Genomic DNA, 20,709 nt, shown 5'->3' with positions numbered 1-20,709 from the left:
AACATATGTTGTTATGCGGTCTGTCCGATAAAGATGTTCGTAGAATATGTAGGAGCCAATATGAGCATCCAGGTTCCGCTATTGGTTATTGACCGGAGACGTGTCTCGGTCATGTCTACATTGTTCTCGAACCCGTAGGGTCCGCACGCTTAACGTTACGATGACAATTTCATTATGAGTTTATATATTTTGATGTACCGAAGGTTGTTCGGAGTCCCGGATGTGATCACGGACTTGACGAGGAGTCTCGAAATGGTCGAGACATAAAGATCGATATATTGGACGACTATATTTGGACACCGGAAAGGTTTCGGGTAAGATTGGGACAATACCGGATCACCGGGAGGTTATCGGAACCCCCCGGGAGGTATATGGGCCTTATTGGGCCTTAGTGGAAAGGAGGGGGAAGGAGCAAGGGAGGGGGCGCGCCCCCCAAGCCCAATCCGAATTGGGAGGGGGGCCGGCCCCCCCTTTCCTTCCTCCCTCCTTCCTCTTCCTTCCCTCTCCTACTCCTAATAGGAAAAATGGGAGTCCTACTCCCGGTGGGAGTTGGACTCCCCCCCTTGGGCGCGCCACCCTCCTTGGCCGGCCCCCTCCTCCACTCCTTTATATACAGGGGCAGGGGGCACCCCAGAGACACAACAATTGATCATTGATCTCTTAGCCGTGTGCGGTGCTCCCCTCCACCACAATCCTCGATAATATTGTAGCGGTGCTTAGGCGAAGCCCTGCAACGGTAGAACATCAAGATCGTCACCACGCCGTCGTGATGACGGAACTCATCCCCGACACTTTGCTGGATCGGAGTCCGGGGATCGTCATCGAGCTGAACGTGTGCAAAAACTCGGAGGTGCCGTAGTTTTGGTGCTTGATCGGTCAGGCCGTGAAGACGTACAACTACATCAACCGCGTTGTTATAACGCTTCCGCTTCCGGTCTATGAGGGTACGTAGACAACACTCTCCCCTCTCGTTGCTGTGCATCATCATGATCTTGCGTGTGCGTAGGAATTTTTTTGAAATTACTACGTTCCCCAACACCGACCACCACCTCACCGAGGGCCAACTTGTCCACCAAAGATCTGGGCATTGCCAGAGCCACCCTGAGCCTCCCGCCACTACACCCCTAGTTGCTCACACGACCAAAAGATGAAACCACCACCGCCACCATAAAGCCTGCCGAAAAGCCAACCGTGGAGGCCGCCATCCGGGACCGCCGTCCCGACATCCTTTCCCTCGGGCACCGCCGACCATCCATGTCACGACCACCCAACCACAATGGTAAGAGTGAAAGGGACCACCTTTCACTCCTAGCTCGACATCAGCCACCAGGTTTGGTCGACATCTCCACAGTAGGAAGCACCCACACCTATGCCCCCAGCCGATCCTGATGGAGCAGGGGGGACAGTGGGGGGAAACAACCCAGTGACTACCGACGGCCACCGCCAAGCACGCTCGAACGCCGCCATGAGTTTGGTCAATGGCGTCTATCTGTATGACAACACAGCAACGCACCGAGAGCAACCCTCGGACCGGCACCACAAACAGGCACCAAGCACGAAGGGCACAACGCAAAGGCATCCAATGCGAACCAAGTCAACCCCGAGTACCTGAGCACCGTCGGGCATCGTCCACCACCACCATCTAGATCGGCATCGCCCACTGAAGACGCCAGCAACCCGGATCACACTGCCGCCCAACCAAAGCAGCCGTGCCTCCCCATCACAACCTGCGAGCACCTTCCGGACCGCACCTGACCTCACCTACCCGGAACAACTGCTCCGGCCTGCCTCGGGCCCAAATCCGGTCCCCCCGAGCACAAACCCTAGATCATAGCCACCCCGACACAAGAGCACCGCTAGCCAGAACCTAGGAGAAGAGAGGCCACCTCCGCCCCCGCACCCCGCCGTCAAGCCGAATCGTCGTGCCGTGACCTAGCTTACAACTAGCGCCACCACCATGAGTTGCCCCCACCGCGAAGACCAACCAGGAGCAACATCCTTGGCCAGCAACATCCGCCGGAGGGCAGGCCCGCGCCACCCGGGTCGCCAGCGCCAAGATCTAGCCGTGGCCACCACGGGCGTGCCCCGCACAGCCATCCACGTGGTCACAGCGGCCGTGGAGCATGCACGGGAGCCCGCAGTCGCTGTCACCCGCCGAGAAGAAGATTTGTGCCGATCTTGCTAGCGGAGGGGAGGAAAGGGTCCGGTCGTCGCCGATGCCGACCGGCAAGGAGGAGAGGAGCCGCGGGGCCGGATAACACACTTCACTCAAGTAATCTCTGACGAGAGGATGAGTAGGTTGATAACGCCGTTGCATGGTTTGTATGCAAATGGTAATCGAAATGCCTATTATGATTGTTTGGGAAGAAATCTGAGGTATGCCCGGTCAGTGTCAGTGGGCATGTCCGGACGCATCCGTTGGCGTATTAGGGGCTTGGATATGCCAACTATGATTGTAGATGCTGTGAGCACGTACGTTTCCCCGTCAGCAGCATCCAGGCCAGGGGACGATTAGACGGCCAAACCTATACATGAGCTGTAGTACACACTAAAAGCTCATCTAGTTTGATAGCATGTTTTTCCTGTGTGTGGTTGAGACGCCGGCCGGCCCAAGGAGACGTGTCACCAAAATGACAGCCCGTGCCTAATTGTACTCCCTAATCCCTATGCACTATGCACAGGAACATTTTGTGGTCCGCTCAATCACAGCGTGTCCATCCTATGCATTGCATCCATGTTAGCTGGACCACCTATCCTGCTGCCACGTACTACTACCGCAGTCAGCAAGCAATGTATGCAGCAATCTCCCGTACGTACGAGTGCCCCTACAAAGCTGTGTGTACACGATATACAGGCCTGGACTTTGTCCACCCTCTGTCTCACATGGACCCTTTTGAGTTGCAATCTTTGAAAAAAAATTATGGTCTCTCAAAATTGCACTGAATAGGTCCCATGCAAGAGAAGTATCCATGACAACTTCATGTATGTGCGAAACTTTGCTCGACGCCTCCACAAGCGCAAGACCCCTGCCCTTCTGTTTAAGCTTGACATAAGAAAAGCCTTCGACTCTGTCAAATGGGAATTCATCCTGGACCTCCTGCAACGTAGGGGTTTCCCTAGCAAATTCCGTGACTGGATTGCCGCACTGTTTTGCTCCTCATCCTCGCGTTTCCTGCTCAGGGCTGCTCGGACCTCCCATCTATCATGGTCGTGGTTTTCGTCAAGGGGACCCGATCTCGCCGCTGCTATTCGTCCTCGCAATTGACCCGCTTCACCAAATTCTTGAGTTGGCAACTAGGAAGGGCCTCCTGCATAAGATTCGGGGACGAGGCGCTATGATGAGAACCTCCTTATATGCGGATGACGCAGCTATTTTCATGGCCCCAATCAAAAGCGACATCGACAACCTCGCCACCATCTTGAAGGGGTTCGGGGATGTCACGGGTCTATGCACCAACTTCCACAAGAGTTCGGTTGTGCCAATCAGATGTGCCAATGTTGACTTGGATCATGTCCTCAGTGCCGTTCCCATGTCTAGAGCCACCTTCCCGATGAAATACCTGGGACTCCCACTCTCGGTCTGGCAGCTCAAGACTGTGGATTTCCAATACCTTGAAGACAAGGCGGCCGGCAAGCTTGCCACCTGGGATGGCCAAAATATCACCACCATCGGGCGCGCAACACTGGTCAGATCGGTTATTGCCTCCCAAGCAGTGTATGCCATCACACCTCTCATCGTGCCACCACGCTCTCTTCACAACATCAACAAACTGGAAAGGGCTTTCCTTTGGTCTGGTTCAGATAAGACGACCGGTGCCAAATGTTAAGTGAATTGGAAGGTGGTTTGCCACCCCAAGGAATATGGAGGCCTTGGGGTTCTAGACACTGACAAGTTTGCTTGTGCCTTACGCCTTAGGTGGCCATGGTATGAATGGAAGGAGCCAAACAAGCTTTGGGTGGGGCTTGGGAACCCTTGCACGGAGGAGGACATGGACTTCTTCTATGCCTCAACGACCATCATTTTGGGCAACGGTACCAAAACACCTTTTTGGGATTCCCCATGGCTTCTTGGGCGGAAACCGAAGGACATTGCCCCCTTGATTTATGCAGCCTCCACGCGCAAGAACTGGAAGGTGCGGGAGGCCCTCCATGGAGATGCTTGGATTCTTAAGATCGGTCGCAACACCATTGTCTCCGGTGCCCACATCCTCCAATTCTTCACGTTATGGATGCTTGTGCATGACCTACACTTGGATCAACAAACTGACGATGACATTATTTGGAAACACGCCAACGACGGGTCCTACTCCGCGGCCACCGCCTACAAGGCTCAGTTTCTTGGACTGACACTTTCGCCCATGGACTTTATGATCTGGAAGGCTTGGGCCCCTCCTAAGATCAAGTTTTTTTGCTTGGTTGGCTATCCAAGACCGGATTTGGACAGCCGACAGATTGGAGCGGCGCGGTTGGCAAAACTGTGGTCTTTGCCCGCTTTGCAATCGTGTTGGCGAGACGGGTGCACACCTCTTCTACAAATGCCGCTACACCATAAGGCTATGGAACTCGGTCATCCTTGAATTTGGTCTAGCACACATGGACACCTCCTCTTGGCATTTGGATGGATCCGTTTTAGAATGGTGGGAAAAGCGAACCTGCTTGCAAAACCCAAACCGACGAGCCCTGGCCTCACTTACAATGCTAGTCTCTTGGACGATCTGGAGCGAGCGTAATGCTCGGGTCTTCCGACACAAGAGCGCACCGCCTCTGGTCCTTCTCCGTGCTATCATCAACGACGTCAAGCTTTGGATTATCGCGGGAGCTAAAAAACTGGGGTGTATTCTTGTGCGCGAGTAGTTGCCATGCCGGGCATACGGATCATTTGTAACACTCTAAAACACTTCTCTCTTATTTAATGAATGAGGCAAATTTTTTGCCTCCGTTTTGAAAAAAAATAGGTCCCATGCAAGTCGACGGGTCCCAAGCTCTGATGCAAAAGTTACTGAGAAACGCCAGTACGCCAGGCAGTAGAATCTACCTGAAGAAGAGAGTGGGATCACAGTCCCTCTCCCCCATCTCAGCGCTCTCAAGGGTTCAAACAGCTAGTGCGTACTGTGGCTCAAATGGAAACCAGATTTCCAACGAGCGATATAAATTATAAAAGACCAAGAAAGACAGGAAGGCATAGCGTATGCGTGCCAGAGTACAATCCTCTATCTCTATGGACCGATGGCTTGCCCGTGAAGCGATTAGATTTGCCTAGGCCAGGAGGGAGGCTGCTAGGAGCCAATCCCTTTTCATCAGTGCCCCCTCCCTCTAGGGTCTAGGGAGGGCTCCAAAGCAGGGATGAATCGCTCTTGTCCACAGCTGGCCGAGGCTTAGCAGACACGCCCCATAATGCAGGTGCAGCCATGGCTTTGGCTAAAAGGCTTGTGTGTTACTACCATGGTAAGGTAAACTAGTGTGCTGCTCCATGGGATGGACCCGACGTGTCCAGGGTGCATGACCAGCCGATCATGTGCCGGGGCTGTTCACGCACCGCAGGGTTCCACTTCCACACTCACAATGAGTGAAGGGCACTCTTTTTACCCTGATCCATTTGTTCGGTGAATATTCCGAAAGCTACGTTTCAACCTAAGGATGGGATAGGAGATCATTCGTTTGGAAAATGAAAGAGGATGGCGACCTCTCTAGCTTCTTGATGCTGTAAAAACAGGATAAATGGATGGATGGATGAATAGGAAGGCCGTATTTGGACACTACTCCGTGGATCATGCATTGTAGGCATACACACACATGTAGAGCAACGCAAGTAGGAGTATATATAGCATAATAAACATAACAAAGCTACGTTGCACGCATAGATACAATAGTGATGGGTACAGATTCTGGGATCTGGACTCCGGAGTACATTCAAGCCCTGTTCGGATCCTCTCCGCTCTACAAGTGCAGCTCCCGAAGCGGAGGAGGCGCCAGCACAATTGCAGGGAGCGGCTCAAACCGAGCTCCTCACGCGGAGCGGAGTTAGGAGACTGGAGAGGTTCCAAACAGGCAGTCAGTTTCTTGCCTCTTCACTCTTGAGACTTCAGGGCTGGAACTGTGGATGAGAGCTAAAATAGGTGGGATAGTGAGAGATGTAACTTAAGTTCTGCTTCTCTGTGGCTGCACTGATTATCAGTGCCTTGTAACATTTAAAAACTCTTCTCTTCTTAATACAGAAAGCGCGCAAGTCTTTTGCGTGTGCTTGAAAAAAAAGGTCTGGAACTGGAAGCCCAGTAGAGCTGAAAAGGGAGAATGGAACACTTAAAATTTAGGCGGGGCTGAAAACTGCTCGTGGTAGAACATACGGATCAATGTGTTGTTGGCCGTACCAGACCAGAAGCACAGATAGAGATGACATGCAGTGGCACATGATAAGATCCCCAAACTTTCTCTGTCTAACTAAGGCCAACTCCATCGTACGACCCTATCCTGTCCCGGTCCCATCCGTTTGGGGTAAAAGGGACAAAAAAGGCGGCCCAGCGCGCAGGAGCAAACGGACTTTTGTCCGCTTTGTGTCCGCTTTCGATCCATTCCCGGCCCAAACTTGCGCCCCTTTTGGGGTAAAACGGACACCACGCGGACACGCGGGTCGTCTGCGCGTGTCCTCCCCTGGCCCGCCCATTGGTGGCACAAGACGGGCCTTTTTCTATCCGCCCCCCTCCCTCCCTCCGGCCGCACCCCCTCCACTCTTCCCCACTCTTCCCGTCGCTGCCGCCGCCGCCGCCGCTGCCATTGTAGCCGTGCAGTTCGGACGCGAGCTCGCCCAACCCCTTCCCCTCGGCGCCGGGCTCGGACGCGATCACGGCCACCTGGTTTGCGCACCCGCCGGCCGGTTTTGGGGCGGATCCGGTCGGTCTTGAGCTCGGCCGACTGTGGGAGGCCGGGCCGCGGCATGGACTGGCCGGGCACCTCGCCGGAAGGCCCTGGCAGGGCCGCAAGGCCACATGCAGGCAGTGGCTCCTCCTCTAGCCGCTCGGATCTGCACCATCGGTGGTCCGCCGGCAGATACACGAATGGCGGTCGGCCGGGCTCGGTGCTTGCCCAAAAGCTTGCCGGCGCACCGTTGCCACTCATTAAGTGCGACCACTGCCCAAGGATGGTCGTGCGCCGCGTGTCTACAACGCCGGAACATCCCGGATGGGTGTTCATCAAGTGCTTAAACGATGGGGTATGCGCTTTTTTTTAGCTTCGGTTTGTGCTCTAGATTTAACTAGTTGTGCTAACTTCAAATTTTGTTGTGTAGTACGGATGCAAGTTTTGGTATTGGGAAGAAGAGTACATCGACATATTGATAGAGCGAAATTTAGTACATGTTCGTGCACTTTTAGCTAGCATAGAGGCTGTAAATGAGACAAGTGCACTTGTTGCTAGATTAAAGGCTAGACACCAGACTAGGTGTGAGGAGGAAGCAACATCGACTTCTGGCTTGAAGAAGAAAGGAGGATGCCAGATCGAGCCTCCTCCTCCACAGATCAACAACGAGTGCATCGAGAAGGCTCTAACCCAACTCAAGGGAGCAGTTATGGAAGTTGGGTATCTTCTAAAATGTATTCTTGTGGTTCTTATTTTCTTTGGTCTTGCTTTGCTAGTAAAAATGTGATGATGTATTTTTCATGTACCAAAAATGAATGATGAAATAAAGTTAAGAACTTGCAAAGAAATAATACGCGGACAGGATGCGGCCGGGATACGTCCGCGCGCTGGGCGCACGGGCACCGCATCCCAGGACAGGCCCGAACACGACCCCAAATCCCTACCCAAAGGAACAAAAACCGGACAAAACGGACATCCGTTTGAAGTCGTGCGGTGGAGTTGGCCTAAGCTGCACGGCTGCCGGGCCGCACCACCAACTACCTACCTACCCCATGCATACTTATTCCCTGGCCGTACCAGGGCTAACAAAATTCCTCGACCACAGGGCATGTCATTAACGGATAACTGAAATCGAGAGACTAAACCACACATGATGGCCAGCAAAATACCATGCGGAATCATCACATAATTAGTGCTTCTGAACTCAAACCCACTATCCAGATACCCTGCTGTAGAAAAGCAAGCATGATAAAAGTTCAGTTGTGTGCCCACAGATAAGATGATCTCCTTGTCTTTACAAACACACATCGAGTTCCTCAAGCAAAAAGGTTCCACAGTTTTTACAGCATCGCATGCTGCACACTACCTTTAATCAGTAATCGGGACGCAGGAGTCGGCATGTGGCATACATTTCAACTGTGGGGTAGGTACAAAAAGGTTTAAATGCAGGATGGATGGATTATGGAGGATAATGGGTAGGCAGAAAGGCTGCCTTTGGCCGCCTTCCTGTTGGATCATACTACTCCTTGGATCATGGTAGGTAAGGTGTACGCACACATTATTGTGGAACACCGCAAGTAAATAGCCGAAACAGAACAAATACGAAGGAGCTACGTACATCATAGAGATGGATACAAATGTACTCTACCTTTTAAGGGCTCCTTTGATTCACAGGGTTTAGGAAGCACAGGAATAGGAAACATACAGGAATGGGATGTAACGTCCACTGAAATCCTACGTTGGGTAGCAAAACAGAGGATTTTTTTCAAGAAGTCCAACCTCATGCTTGTTTTCCTGTAAAAATGAACTAAGAAGTTCCTATAGGATTGGTTCCTGAGGAATGCAATCCTAAGAATCAAACAACATGTAAAGGGAAAATTCCAGAGGGTGTCAATCCTGTAAAATTCCTATGCAAACCCTGTAAATCAAAGGAGGCCTAAGAATCTGGAATCTGGAGTATATTCAGTTTCGTGCCCCTTGAGGGCTGGAAGCCAAGAGAAAGCTGGATATATACACACAACCCAGTAGAGCTGAAAAGGGGAAATGAAATTTGTTGGCTCTATCAGATGAGCAGAGAGCACAGAAATGACAATGCGGTGGCACATCTGCACTGCACATGATAAGATCCCTCACCTCTCTCTGTCCATGCCCATGTCGATCCCTGCACCACCAGTCCACCACCAAGCCCATACTTATTCCCTGGCCATACCAGGGGTAACAGATATCCATAACAGCAAAGAAATTTGGATTGCCTAAAAAAAGCAAAGAAATTGGAGGTAATGAACTAATGATTTGACGGCCAAAAAATACAGTGTGGAATCATCACATAATTAGTGCTTCTGAGTCAGACCCACCAACCCAGATTCCCTGCTGAGTGAAGCATGATAAAAGTTGTCTCTTCTCACAAATATAACATCCAATTCCTGAAGAAAAGGCAGCAGAGTTTTACAGGCACGTCACCTGTTCAGTTCTCTTACCAACACCGACGGCGACGGGATCATGGAAAGCACCGCATGTTGCAAACACCTTTAATCAGGACACAGGAGTCGGCATGGCATTATAGTGCGCAGCTGTAATCCATCACTGATTCACAGAGCAAAAGGTTTCCAATAAAAACCAGTAGCAACAGTGAGACCTTGTTAGAATTTGCACATGTGAAGGCAGACATTTCAATTCAAATCTGGAACTGCATTTCGACTTTCAAGCACATATACATGTCACATTTCATCACCAATATATAGTTGGTGCTGAGTTCCACTTACATATACATACAATGCAGTAATATATATACACTGACAATGTGAACCAGTTTTTATCTCTCAGATGTCCGTTTTGAAGCTCCCAGCCCATGAGCTCATTAACAATGATGGAGGATCCTCTTTGTAATCACTAATCAGTACACCCTGGTGATGCCAAGGAATTCACAGGGTCAGCAGCATAACCCTTTTTGCGCCTTCATCCATCCCCATTGAAAGAATCCGAGACCTCTGCCTTCCGATTTTATCACGAAGAGAATCATGTCAAACACTCTGTCTGAACCATCAATCCATCCATCCATATCCATCTCTCATATGTGAAGGGTGTTAATCCGTCCTGGGCCGACCGGAGCTGCTTCTGAAAGACCCATTGTACATGGGTAACACCGACCGACCGATCCTTCCCCTTGCGCCGATGCAACGCCAATAAACAGCTAAGAAGGACAGCATGACAACAATTGGGATTGCCCATCTGCTCAACAAAGAACAATGTTGTGAGAGTGATATAGCAGTCACTCAGTCAGTCAGAATTCAGAAAGAGATCTGTTATGTGTTGTGGACTTGTGTCAGCAAGGAGGAAAGCTAGGTAACCTGTCAAGATCAAGAACAGGGCTGTACACAATGGCCTCCCACGAAGAGACGATGGCGTGCCAGACGGGGTTGTAGTAGAGCGATTCCGATGACCAGAACAACCTCGTGTATGTCTCCAGGAAGATGAACATCACCCATGCAGCAACTTCAAGTAGAAGAAGCTTTACGATGAATCGCCCGATCACCACCATGGTTAGGGAGAAGATCACCAGCCAGTTGAAGAGTTTGTTGTTATACTCCCTGATGAACAGAGCACGGGACCTTGCGAGCATCTGTTGGAGCATGCAATGCAGCATGGGAATGAGAGTCAGCTAATACAGTAGATGACACCATGAGAGATTATATATAGGCTTCTGTAAGAGATGTTCGAGTACAGTTTTCAGGCCTAAAAATACAGCATCCTCCAAAAAGTGTACTACTTTGGCATTTCACAGAACAGGAGGGCGATATTTTTGGCCATACCATTAATGTCTAGATGATTAGTCTTTGATTACCGGCCTAAGAGCCAGATAATATACACCACGAGAGTTTCCAGGCCTTAAAATACAGCATCTTCCAAAAAGTGTACTTTGGCATTTCCACAGATGATTAGTGTCTAGATGATTAGTCTTTTCCAATTTTTATCCATATAAATCAGAAAAGGTGCTTAAAGCTAGTTCTACATCATTACCTACTTCAGTGAATGTTTTACTTTATTAGAAAGAAAACAGCAAATAAATATATATAAGTAGCAGAACAAAGTAAGATGTGATTAGTCATCATCAACTAAATTAGAACGCCATACGAATATAAAGTGAAAGGATGATTTCTTCTAGTTTTCATTTATGAGAAAAAATAGTATGGGATTTGCAGTTAGTGGACGATCATCTCTCCTCATGGAAGGTATCTTGCGTTGAAAGAAACAAACCTTTGACATTCGATGCTCATAGCTACCCTTGGCAGGCCCCACACACTCCATTTCGAAACTTTGGTTGCAGCGGAGAAATCCTGCATTGAATTTTGCCATGGAAGGAAGCTTCAAGGCTTGAAGGTGATCCATTTTTTCTTCACACTCTGAGAACTTTGCTTCACACAGCTTTGATGACTGATACTCATTGGCTAATCCATAGCTTCTGAACACCTAAAAAGAATATACAGTTAACTGAAAGTATAGATATTGCCATCTAGTATTTAACTAACTAAAAATGGGGCGTATATAATTTGAAGTCCATAAAATTAAGTGCTGCAAACAGAACCTTTTTTATTTCTTCATCAAGATTGAGGAAGGACTGAGCAGCATAATGTTTACCAAAATGTTGCTTGTCAAAACGCTTTCTAGCTTCATCTTCTGCCAACCCATGAGCCAGCTGAAGTTTATCAACTGATACTGGTAGAGCCACTATTTCCATTCTTTCAGTATACACCTTCAAGCAACGTTCAAGGATGCCCTTATTGAAAACTTCAACAAGCGACCCTGTCGATGGAATTTCGCCTTTATTCAAAGCTTCAAGTATCTAGACAAAGTCATACAATGTCAGATAATATTTTTCAAGAAAATATCAAGGTTAAAGATACATAAAAATATGAACACTAACGAGCATTACCTGCCCTAAGAAGGCTACAAACTCCTTTCCATTTAAAGTTCTACCCTGCACAATTTTTGGTTTTACCATGGATGCAACTAATTGCTTCAATTCATCCCTCCTTTGTACATACAATGGTTCAAGTTCCTGGTCTTTCAGATCACATAACTTTGTTCTTTGGAGATGAGGCTGGAAAAGAATAATTTCATCATCTCAGCTTCCCAATCAGGTGTAGACACAAAAGAGAATTTAGCATAGAATCATTGGAATGAACAAAGATTGAGTTATGGGCAGGACAACTATAATTGTCTTGTTATAAGTTATAATAACACACCTGGGGCAAGCTAAAAGCAGTACTGTTATCACCCATAATTGCCAACGAGTCTCTGATTTGGTTGACCTAATATAACATGAAAACCATTTTTTTGTTAACAAACTCGCATATCATATTTTCCCACTTAGATATAGCTCAAAATAATTGTACCTCGTCAATATATTTGTCTCCTGTAACAAGACATTAAAAGAAGGTTAATTCAACTGCTCAAAAGATATTCCGAGATCCAACAGCTGCAAACAGACGTACTTCAATAGCAGAAGAATCTCAAACTAATAAAAGTAGGAGTCGTCAGCAATATAACTTGAACTAACCATTTCTGTTAGGCACCCGTTGGAGAGCTTCATCAACCATCTGCTGTACAGATTTTCCTTCTGTTTTATGAAAATTAACAGTTAAGAAAACGAAAAAAAGGAAGTTTGACCAAACAGTGAAGTGCAAATACTAGACATGACTAAACAGTGACTTGTGTGAAAAAATGTACTATATATTTAGTGCTGCAAGTCTAAAACCCATGCTAAGTACTTAACTAAAAACTATTTAAAACAAATGTGGATACTTTAAGGAGCATCAACCATTTACTGTAATAAATGAATTTTATGAACTCCATGCCAAGAGTATCCTGAAAATGTTTTGCCGTGCAAGGACTAGTGATTACGTCATTCGTTCTCAATGGCATCAATGAAATAAGTAATCACTTGCTGTGGTTGCTAAGAGTCCGAGGACTGAGTGACGTGCCATGGAGTTACGTCTCCAAGGAGTGAGGGTAGGCAGCCACTGGGGATGGCAGGGGTAAAGTTTGGGGACTGGGATTCATATCTTTACAAGTAGTTTATCTCATACATTAGATGACTCAAATACATGCTGCCCTATTTATAAAGATGGCTCTCTTAGCTAATTCGAAATCTCAGCTCTAATGTAGCTAATCATAGCATTCAATATCTCTAAGTGGATTAAGGCCAATTTACTTAATCTCTAAGTTGCTACATTCAGCCAAAGTGCTATTTAATAATCAGATAAAAAGACGAGATAGAAACAACATGTTAGGACTATTCAGGCAATACGGTGTGGTCTACTGGTCTGCAGAAGGGACTATGGTATGTAAACTCTTCTGCACATAAGAGAAATGAAATAGAAACTTAGAGATTTTGTTGCATTCATCTATCTACAACACGGAAAGTCAATCATATCCTGAATGAAGCCTTCAATTCAGAAATGATCAAATCTTCAGAATCAGAAAGAATGCAGCAGTTTCAATGAGATCAGGATTCAGGGAACCAAGTTTGCTAATCATTTAGAATTCTGATGATCTGATCTGTCATACACTATATATGTTTCTCCCAAAATAAAACCCCGTGATACAAAACGACCTGATTAATGCACAAACAACTTACCAAGGAAATCCCTCTGTATCAGCCACAGAAGTTTTGCCGGCTCAAAAGCAACATCTTGGCCCTGCAGAAACAGGAGACACGATTTACATATAGTGTTCAATTAATTTTCATAACTCTGAGAGTCAAGTTAATGAAGTATTATTACCTTCACCCTTGTTTTGCACAAGCCATATAGAAAAACAGAAACTTGTTAGAACACACTAGGAAGATAAACTTGTTAAAATGAAAAGGTCCAATCAGAAATGGCAGCAACCAAACCTTCCGTAGAATTCTTCAGCAAGTTCAACAGCGAATGAGAGTCTGGATATATCAGCTTCACGAATCTATCAAGTATGTAAAATTGACGGCTATCAAATTGCTAAATTAACACCTATAAGAAAAGATGAGTAGAGCCGAGGTGAGGGCGTTACCGTCTCAGGGAGATTGTAGACAAGAAGAGAACTCAGGACAGCTGCCAGAGCAAATATCCTAACATGAAAACAAAACGTCCGACGACGCATTTTACATTAGAGCCAAGAATTTATAATGCCTAATTAGTTACTGCACAGTTTATTTGTAGGCAACAGCAACAAACCTGTCATCATATACATTGGATTTTCCAATGCTCTCGAATCCTTCAGTGTCCAGGTAAAGGACAGACACCTTGGAGCCATCAACATAGACCTCAACGGGAGTACCCCAAATCCATATACCTTCAAACGTTGGTATCTCAGATCAGCATATGTGTGCGACATTGACAAGAACATTAAACTGGTGGCATATATATATATCTTACCTTTGGTTTTGGTATCTCGCATGTGTCCAACTCCAAAACCTGCACAGCAAATTTATCATTCTCCGTCCTGGTCAAAACAAGCACTTATCTGAAGCAATCGTCGTGTAATATGATATAAGGAGACAGAGACCAGAAGCTTGGCGTTACCTTTGTCGCATGACAAGGAGAGAAGCTGGTTGAGAAGGAAAGACTTTCCAGATCGATATGGACCAATGACCTGATTTGACAAGCAGACACATAGAAAGAAGTCAGTGTGCGCAGAGACAGCTGCATTGTCGTGTCATTAATTGGGAGAAAAATGACAAAGAAATCAACTCTGTAATAACGAGGAGGAAGCACAGTTGATTCAGATTAGCAATTTGGTACTGTACGCACAGAGACAGCAGCTATCGGGGTGTTGATCCTTTGGATTGCCTCCAGGCCTTGCTTCGAAAGACGGAGCTTAGTGTGGCCGTAATCCGGCTCCACGATCGGAAACCTGCATGCATAACTAGCATCGGTAAAAGCTCTGGTACATAGCTACAATGATCCTTGTTGTACAGTAGCGTCTCTTTTCAGAAATTTTGTACTACTACAGTACTTACGCGCGCTCTAGCTCGCCCGCGTCGGATTCCCCTACCGCCGCGGCAAGCATCGCCACCATCGCGGCCGCCGCCCATATTGCCTGGGCACACGTCGGCCACCCCATCTCCGCCGATCGAACAACCCGTTCACCTTCTGGCCGCGCGTCGGCCGGCACTCGCCACCTTCAGCTCCCACGAACGAACACGAACCCCGGGCGAGCAAATAGGTAGCTGGCAAGGAGGAGTACCTCGAGTCGAGGGCAAGCGAGAGATCCGGCGACAGGCAGGCAATGGAGGAGAGGGGCGAGGAGCCGGGGTGATATAGCCGTAAGGATTTGGGTTTGGGATCGCACGCGGTGGGGTTTCCCCCTGCTCTGCTCGCGGTTTGCTTCCAGGCGGGAGGGAAAGGAAAGGAGACGTCCAGGCAAAGCCACACTGGCTGGACATATCTACCCGGAGGATGGGTTAGCCAAGATTTTGCTTAATAATCAGTTTTTGGTTTTCTTTTAGAGATAACAGTTATTGGTATCTCCTCCCACTAATGTAAGCACCAGTGCCAAATATAGGCTGGTTAACCTAACTATCTGACCTCCCCGGCCGCCTACGTATACTGTAGCAATTGTAAGAATTTTGCTACAGAATATAAGGGTCTCTTTGATTCAAAGGATTTTCGTAGGATCTTTGAAGGATTAATCCTTAGCAATTTTTCCTAGGTTGATCGTTTGATTCGTAGGATTGAATCCTATAAGATTTTTTTTCCTAAGGATTTATTTGTACTACATTTCATAGGAATTCTAGCATCCACTCAAACCTCTTGGAAGAAATCCTTTATTTTTCCCTTGACACAATCAAACAAACTCAAATCCTATAGGGATCCAATGGACATGCCATTTCAATCCTGCGTTTTTTCTATTCCTGTGTTTTTGCAATCCTATGAATCAAAGAGGCCCTAAAGGATTTAGGCCTCGTGCCCCGGGTCCTAGATCCGCCACTGGCTATATGTGTTCATGTTGGGTTACGACAACTTTAGTAGATAGTTTCTCCGTCTCATAATGTAAGAACGTTTTTCAAAGCTAACTGATTCACAATGCAAAATAGGTTTCCAATATAGCTGAGAGCAACCACAGATTAGTTATGTGTACTTACTGAGGGAGTATTTCCTTCCTTGTACTATCAAAGGATAAGTTATAACTCCTAAATACCAGTGTGCTTTCAGAGAACCAATGATGTGATGTGACTCATCAAGTAGCAACAGCTAGACCTTGTTATTTGCACACACGAAGGTAGGCATTTCAAATGAAATCTGGAACTGCATTTCGACTTTCGAGTACACAACCACACAGGCGCCATTTCATCACCACTACTTGGTGATGAGATCCACTTATACATACAATGCAACAATATACACACCGACAATGTCAACCAGTTTTCATCTCTCGGATGTCTGTTTCGTGGCTCCCAGCCCATAAGCTTATTAACAATGATGATCCACAAATTGTTAGGTCCTGAAAACTAAGAGACAAGAAAGCCTGATGGTTTTGCGTGAGGTATCGCAGGCAAGTGCACAATCTTTGAAACTGAAGACCAAAGTTCTTTCTCTTCCAGAGCCTATTCCTAAGCAACCTGAAAAGGATACAAATTAGAGAAGGATGGAGGATGTAGAAGTTAGAAATTTCCCATAGAAATTCTTATTCTAAGAAATGCAATGCAAACTAGCATCAATCATACATGCCCCATTGTCAGGGTGAAAGAAATTTTCAAAGTTCTGCGGAAGAGGAATGTTGAGATATCAAAATTGTAACTTTTCCTTCTAATCTCCTTCTATATTTTCAGCTAGAATTCTTTTTAGTAGCTTAGTTTCAATAAAAAGTGGGTAGTGTATCAGGTGTAAAGATGAACAAAGTGTTGTTCTTGTTCTACCAAAATATCCTCTACACATGAGAGTAACATATATGGACAAGATATCTATGATCTATAAGCACCGAAGCCCTTAAATGTCGCCATGATGGTATTGATGACACTGTCTATCTACTAAAAATTACAAAACTACCGAGTTCATTAGAGTGGCATGATATCAACTGGTCAATAAAATAAACCCATTTATGTTCTAAAAGCATCAAAACAACTTCTGCTTGCAGTTAAACCGTAAAAACTTATGTCACATTTCTTAATTGGCTAAAGATTCATCTTAAGCTTCGTTTGGATTCGATAACTATAGTTCAAGTGCCTAAATGCGCCCGTCGAAATAGAACATTTCCATTTTTCCACATGGTACTCCAGAAACATGCTTCTTCTCTAAGACTAAGGTCTTACTTTTGGGAAGTCAAGCAACAAAAATCAAGCAGAGCAGTGAATCTAAATGTTTTAGCAGACTGGACATGCAAGTCACTACATATCGTCATCATTCATCGAGGAAGGTGGAGAGACGGTCAATTATGAAGATGTGTTTGAGAACTATTGTCCTTATAATCGTTGTCATCAAGTTGCTCTGGCAGAGCTTAGGAGTCCAAACCTGAACCAGCATTTTGAATATCATTGTCAAATTAGTCTTTGATTCCCCTGGCATTAGTTTTCTGTTTACATCAGAAATTCAGGATATGCAACTGATCTGAAATTTCAAAATCATATTTTGACCAAGCTTACAGCAGGCCTTAATGCAACAATAGCTCTTATAAAACAGAGCAAGTCTTGGAACAACAATGCACAGCACGTTTTTTATGCAAGACTTCTCTCAAGAATCGATATTCTCATGACTAAGTTCACGACCTTGGAAAATGAGTGCGTGTAGACTCCAGAGTCACCTTGTCCGTTCAGAATCCAAGGTTTGTTGGACACCAACTTGCAAATGCAACTCCTAGATGGGCAACTAAACTACTATGTTTGTTTTAATGGCGATAACTTGATCATGTAGACTGACTAAATCAGGTGTGCAACTCAGTGACGCCGCATTCAAATCTGAAATATGATCAAAAGCAGAGTAAACAATGAAAATGCACAATAACACCACAACTCAACGATTTCTATATCAGGCAAACATCAGCAGAATTCCAGGCATGGTGCTATATGATCCACCTCCTCAAGATATACTAGCGCTTTGTAGCATCCAAACTTTAGCGTCTTATAAGCCATACTGTCAAATGACCACATGCCCAGAACTGATACATAGGATTGAGTTTTTTCTTTCTTTCGAAAAGGACACCAGATCTTACTTGAAGAGCTATGTTTAAAACATTACAAGGAACAGTTGTGATGCGGTTGAATTCCCCAAAATAAAATCCATCAGGTTCGGGTAGTAGCCACACTGCCCATCCTGAATTTTGATGTTCATTGCTTATGGAGGTACAGATTATTCAGAATTCACGCACTGCACAAACCATTTCCATAACAGGAGCACAACAAAGCTATTCCAAGCTAATTTACTAGTACGCGATAAGCAATCAGGCATGAGCTCAAAAGCAGTGAATGAGCAGCCGTGTACCTCAATCGACGTGAGGGCTGATGCCGCCCCCGTCCTCAGTGCCGCCGTAGTCGCCGTCGTCGTCATCCTCGTCGGACGATGAGGAGGAGGAGGAGGGGGAGGGGGAGTACGGAGCTAGCAACAGCTCGGGGGCCGGGAGCAGGAGCATCCGGCGGCGGCGGCGAGGGGAGGCGAAGCGGAAGGGGGCGCTGGCGGCGAGGAGGGGGACGCAGAGGCAGGCGGCGAGGCGCGCGAGGAGGTGGAGCGGCCCGCAGAAGATGAGCGCGAGGACGCGGTCGGGCGGGAGCGTCTCCGGGTTGCACGCCACGCGCTGCCACGCCGCCGCCGACCCCCGCGCCACCGCCACCACCCACCCCGCCCGCACCGCCATTTTCCTCAAATCCCCGGCCTTTTGACCCGCACCCGAATCCCACCACGATCCGCCTCCCGGCGCCTGGGGAAAGCGGGGGGAGGTCGAGGCGCGCACGGCACGAGAGCCGCGCGCGTGCGGTGAAGCCGGCCCCGCGCCGTGCTGCCGCCGCCGCCGCCGGCGTGCTCGGATTTGCCGCTGCTGCGGTGGCAGGCGGTTCGGGTTGTTCGATCGGTCGCGGTTTGCCGGCCGGGCACGCGACGCGAGCCCGTCCGGATTTATAGCTAAGCTTTATCTACTCGGATGCGCACGTGGACTGCCGAGTCAGCCGACGGATGGAGCCCACACGCCAGTGGTACGAGTGTATGACTGAAATACCCACCTTTGTCACTATGATTCGAAAAAAAAAATCTCATCTTCTTAGGGTAGGGTCCGCCAAATCGTTTCTAAATGTTTGAACCGGATAATCTGAACATTCTTTGCCATTTAACGCCGATCATCAAATTTGTTCAGACCGGTCCCGATGTCCGAAATCACAAAAAAAGACACCAGAGATAGGGAATGTTTAAGGGCGTTCGGACATCCACCATGTCGGACTCCGGCCCATCGGGCCCACCCAAAAATCCCACCCACAACCCACATATTTGGACATCCACAACTGTTTTCGTGCCAAACCCCGCCCTTTCCCATGCATCCACGCCGATGTCAAAGGACCCATCGGTGGTGGCCGCGTCCGCGGAACGCAACACCCACCGCCAAAAGGCAAAGAAGAAGAAAGACAGGTGGTGCACCTACATCCAGTTCCTCATCTAGCAAAGCGCGCCGCCACTGTGGCTGCCCCAATTCAAGTTGCCCTATTACTTTGCCTCCCAGCAATTCAGTGCGCAGCAATCGCCGCAACAGTCCGCGTCCTCCCTTGCGGCCGTCCATCGAGTCTCGTTCATCGTCGACCTCAATGCCAACTTCGCCTTCCCAGAGTCGCAGTCACCGGGGTTTGGCTGGTCACGGATGCCGGTTGTGGACGCTCGTTCGTCGGTGCCCGGTCACTGTTTGTCGAAATGCCTCATCCTAGCGGGACAGAGGAGGCCGACGAGGCAGCAATGAACATCATCCACGATGGAGGTAGCTATGAAGATGGACAAGTGGATGTCTCCCATTAGAAGGAACAACCGCAATCGGATTCCCAGCAGACATGTACCCAGCCGCCATACACCTAGTAGGCGGACATAGATTCATATGAGCAGTGGGCACTAGATGCCGAACCAAAGAAGAATCATAGGGGACTAAATTTCTCCCCAAAGAAGGACAAATTGTTGTGTACCACATGATTGGCATGTAGTGTCGACGCATTTCAAGGCATGGATCGCAAAGGGGCTCGGTGTTTTGGCATGGCGTGCATGTATGGTTTCACGAGCGAAAGCACTACGGTCGGTACTAGAAAGAAGCGATCCATCAACCAATGTGAAGTTGCTCACCAATCGATAATACACCATTCAGCACATCAACAAGTTTTGTGGCATCTACAATCAAGTGAAAACTGGGTGGCCAGGTGGAGTGCCAGAGCTCATAAGTTTTGTTGCTTGTTGCTCTATACGTTGATCATTTCATCGATTTTTGGCTTGTTGCAACTTGTCGTCCACTCACTATCTTCCTTTTTGCTAGCCTAGGGCATGTGTGCAACTTTTACGCGAAGATGGAGAAGAAGTAGTTCATCTATATGCATTGTTGGTTGAAATTGAATGGGCAAACCAAGTGGCTCACCGCTGTTGCCAATTCCCTCAAGACCGCCATGCTCAATGAAGATGAATGTTAGTGTAAATTCTGGCAGCCCGCCGACTTGCATATTGACATATTATAGTCATGGGATGATACACATGGAGGGGAAGATTATATGCACACAAGATGAACAATTTACCCAGGTTCAGGCCATCAAGGTGAGTAATACCCTACTCACTTGTCTGATTGTATTATGGTGTTTCGTATGGGAGATGTGTAGGTCGGATCTCTAAGATCCCATGGATGCCAACTTGGGAGGCCCCTACCTCCTCTTATATA

The 20,709-nt window shown here is 47.5% G+C and overlaps 2 protein-coding genes across 2 annotated transcripts; both read right to left on the bottom strand.

The window, feature by feature from the left end:
- Positions 1-9,404: 9,404 nt before the first annotated feature.
- Positions 9,405-15,257, bottom strand: LOC125511053 (guanylate-binding protein 4-like). Its single transcript, XM_048676334.1, has 17 exons — positions 14,849-15,257; positions 14,640-14,742; positions 14,412-14,481; positions 14,265-14,303; positions 14,064-14,181; positions 13,900-13,957; positions 13,748-13,812; positions 13,635-13,641; positions 13,490-13,550; positions 12,410-12,469; positions 12,246-12,265; positions 12,096-12,161; positions 11,783-11,950; positions 11,435-11,692; positions 11,107-11,319; positions 10,200-10,471; positions 9,405-10,080 (listed from the first exon to the last, which is right to left on the bottom strand). The coding sequence occupies exons 1-17, from the start codon at positions 14,950-14,952 to the stop codon at positions 9,936-9,938; spliced, it is 1,827 nt and encodes a 608-aa protein (XP_048532291.1). The 5' UTR covers positions 14,953-15,257; the 3' UTR covers positions 9,405-9,935.
- An 860-nt stretch (positions 15,258-16,117) lies between these two features.
- LOC125511052 lies at positions 16,118-18,922 on the bottom strand. Its single transcript, XM_048676333.1, has 2 exons — positions 18,306-18,922; positions 16,118-16,450 (listed from the first exon to the last, which is right to left on the bottom strand). The coding sequence occupies exon 1, from the start codon at positions 18,673-18,675 to the stop codon at positions 18,307-18,309; it is 369 nt and encodes a 122-aa protein (XP_048532290.1). The 5' UTR covers positions 18,676-18,922; the 3' UTR covers positions 16,118-16,450; position 18,306.
- Positions 18,923-20,709: the final 1,787 nt, after the last annotated feature.

This window comes from Triticum urartu, chromosome 5 (genome assembly GCF_003073215.2).
Source record: "Triticum urartu cultivar G1812 chromosome 5, Tu2.1, whole genome shotgun sequence".
NCBI lineage: Eukaryota > Viridiplantae > Streptophyta > Magnoliopsida > Poales > Poaceae > Triticum > Triticum urartu.
The sequence above is the reverse complement of the archived record's forward strand: the minus strand, read 5'-3'. Positions and strand labels throughout refer to the sequence as shown.

Coding starts and splice junctions, on each gene's coding strand:
- LOC125511053 (XM_048676334.1), bottom strand. CDS start 14,952: ATGGGGTGGCCGACGTGTGCCCAGGCAATATGGGCGGCGGCCGCGATG. Junction 14,182..14,264: donor GCGAGATACCAAAACCAAAG/GTAAGATATATA, acceptor CAACGTTTGAAG/GTATATGGATTTGGGGTACT. Junction 11,320..11,434: donor TTGATGAAGAAATAAAAAAG/GTTCTGTTTGCA, acceptor TATTCTTTTTAG/GTGTTCAGAAGCTATGGATT.
- LOC125511052 (XM_048676333.1), bottom strand. CDS start 18,675: ATGGCGGTGCGGGCGGGGTGGGTGGTGGCGGTGGCGCGGGGGTCGGCG.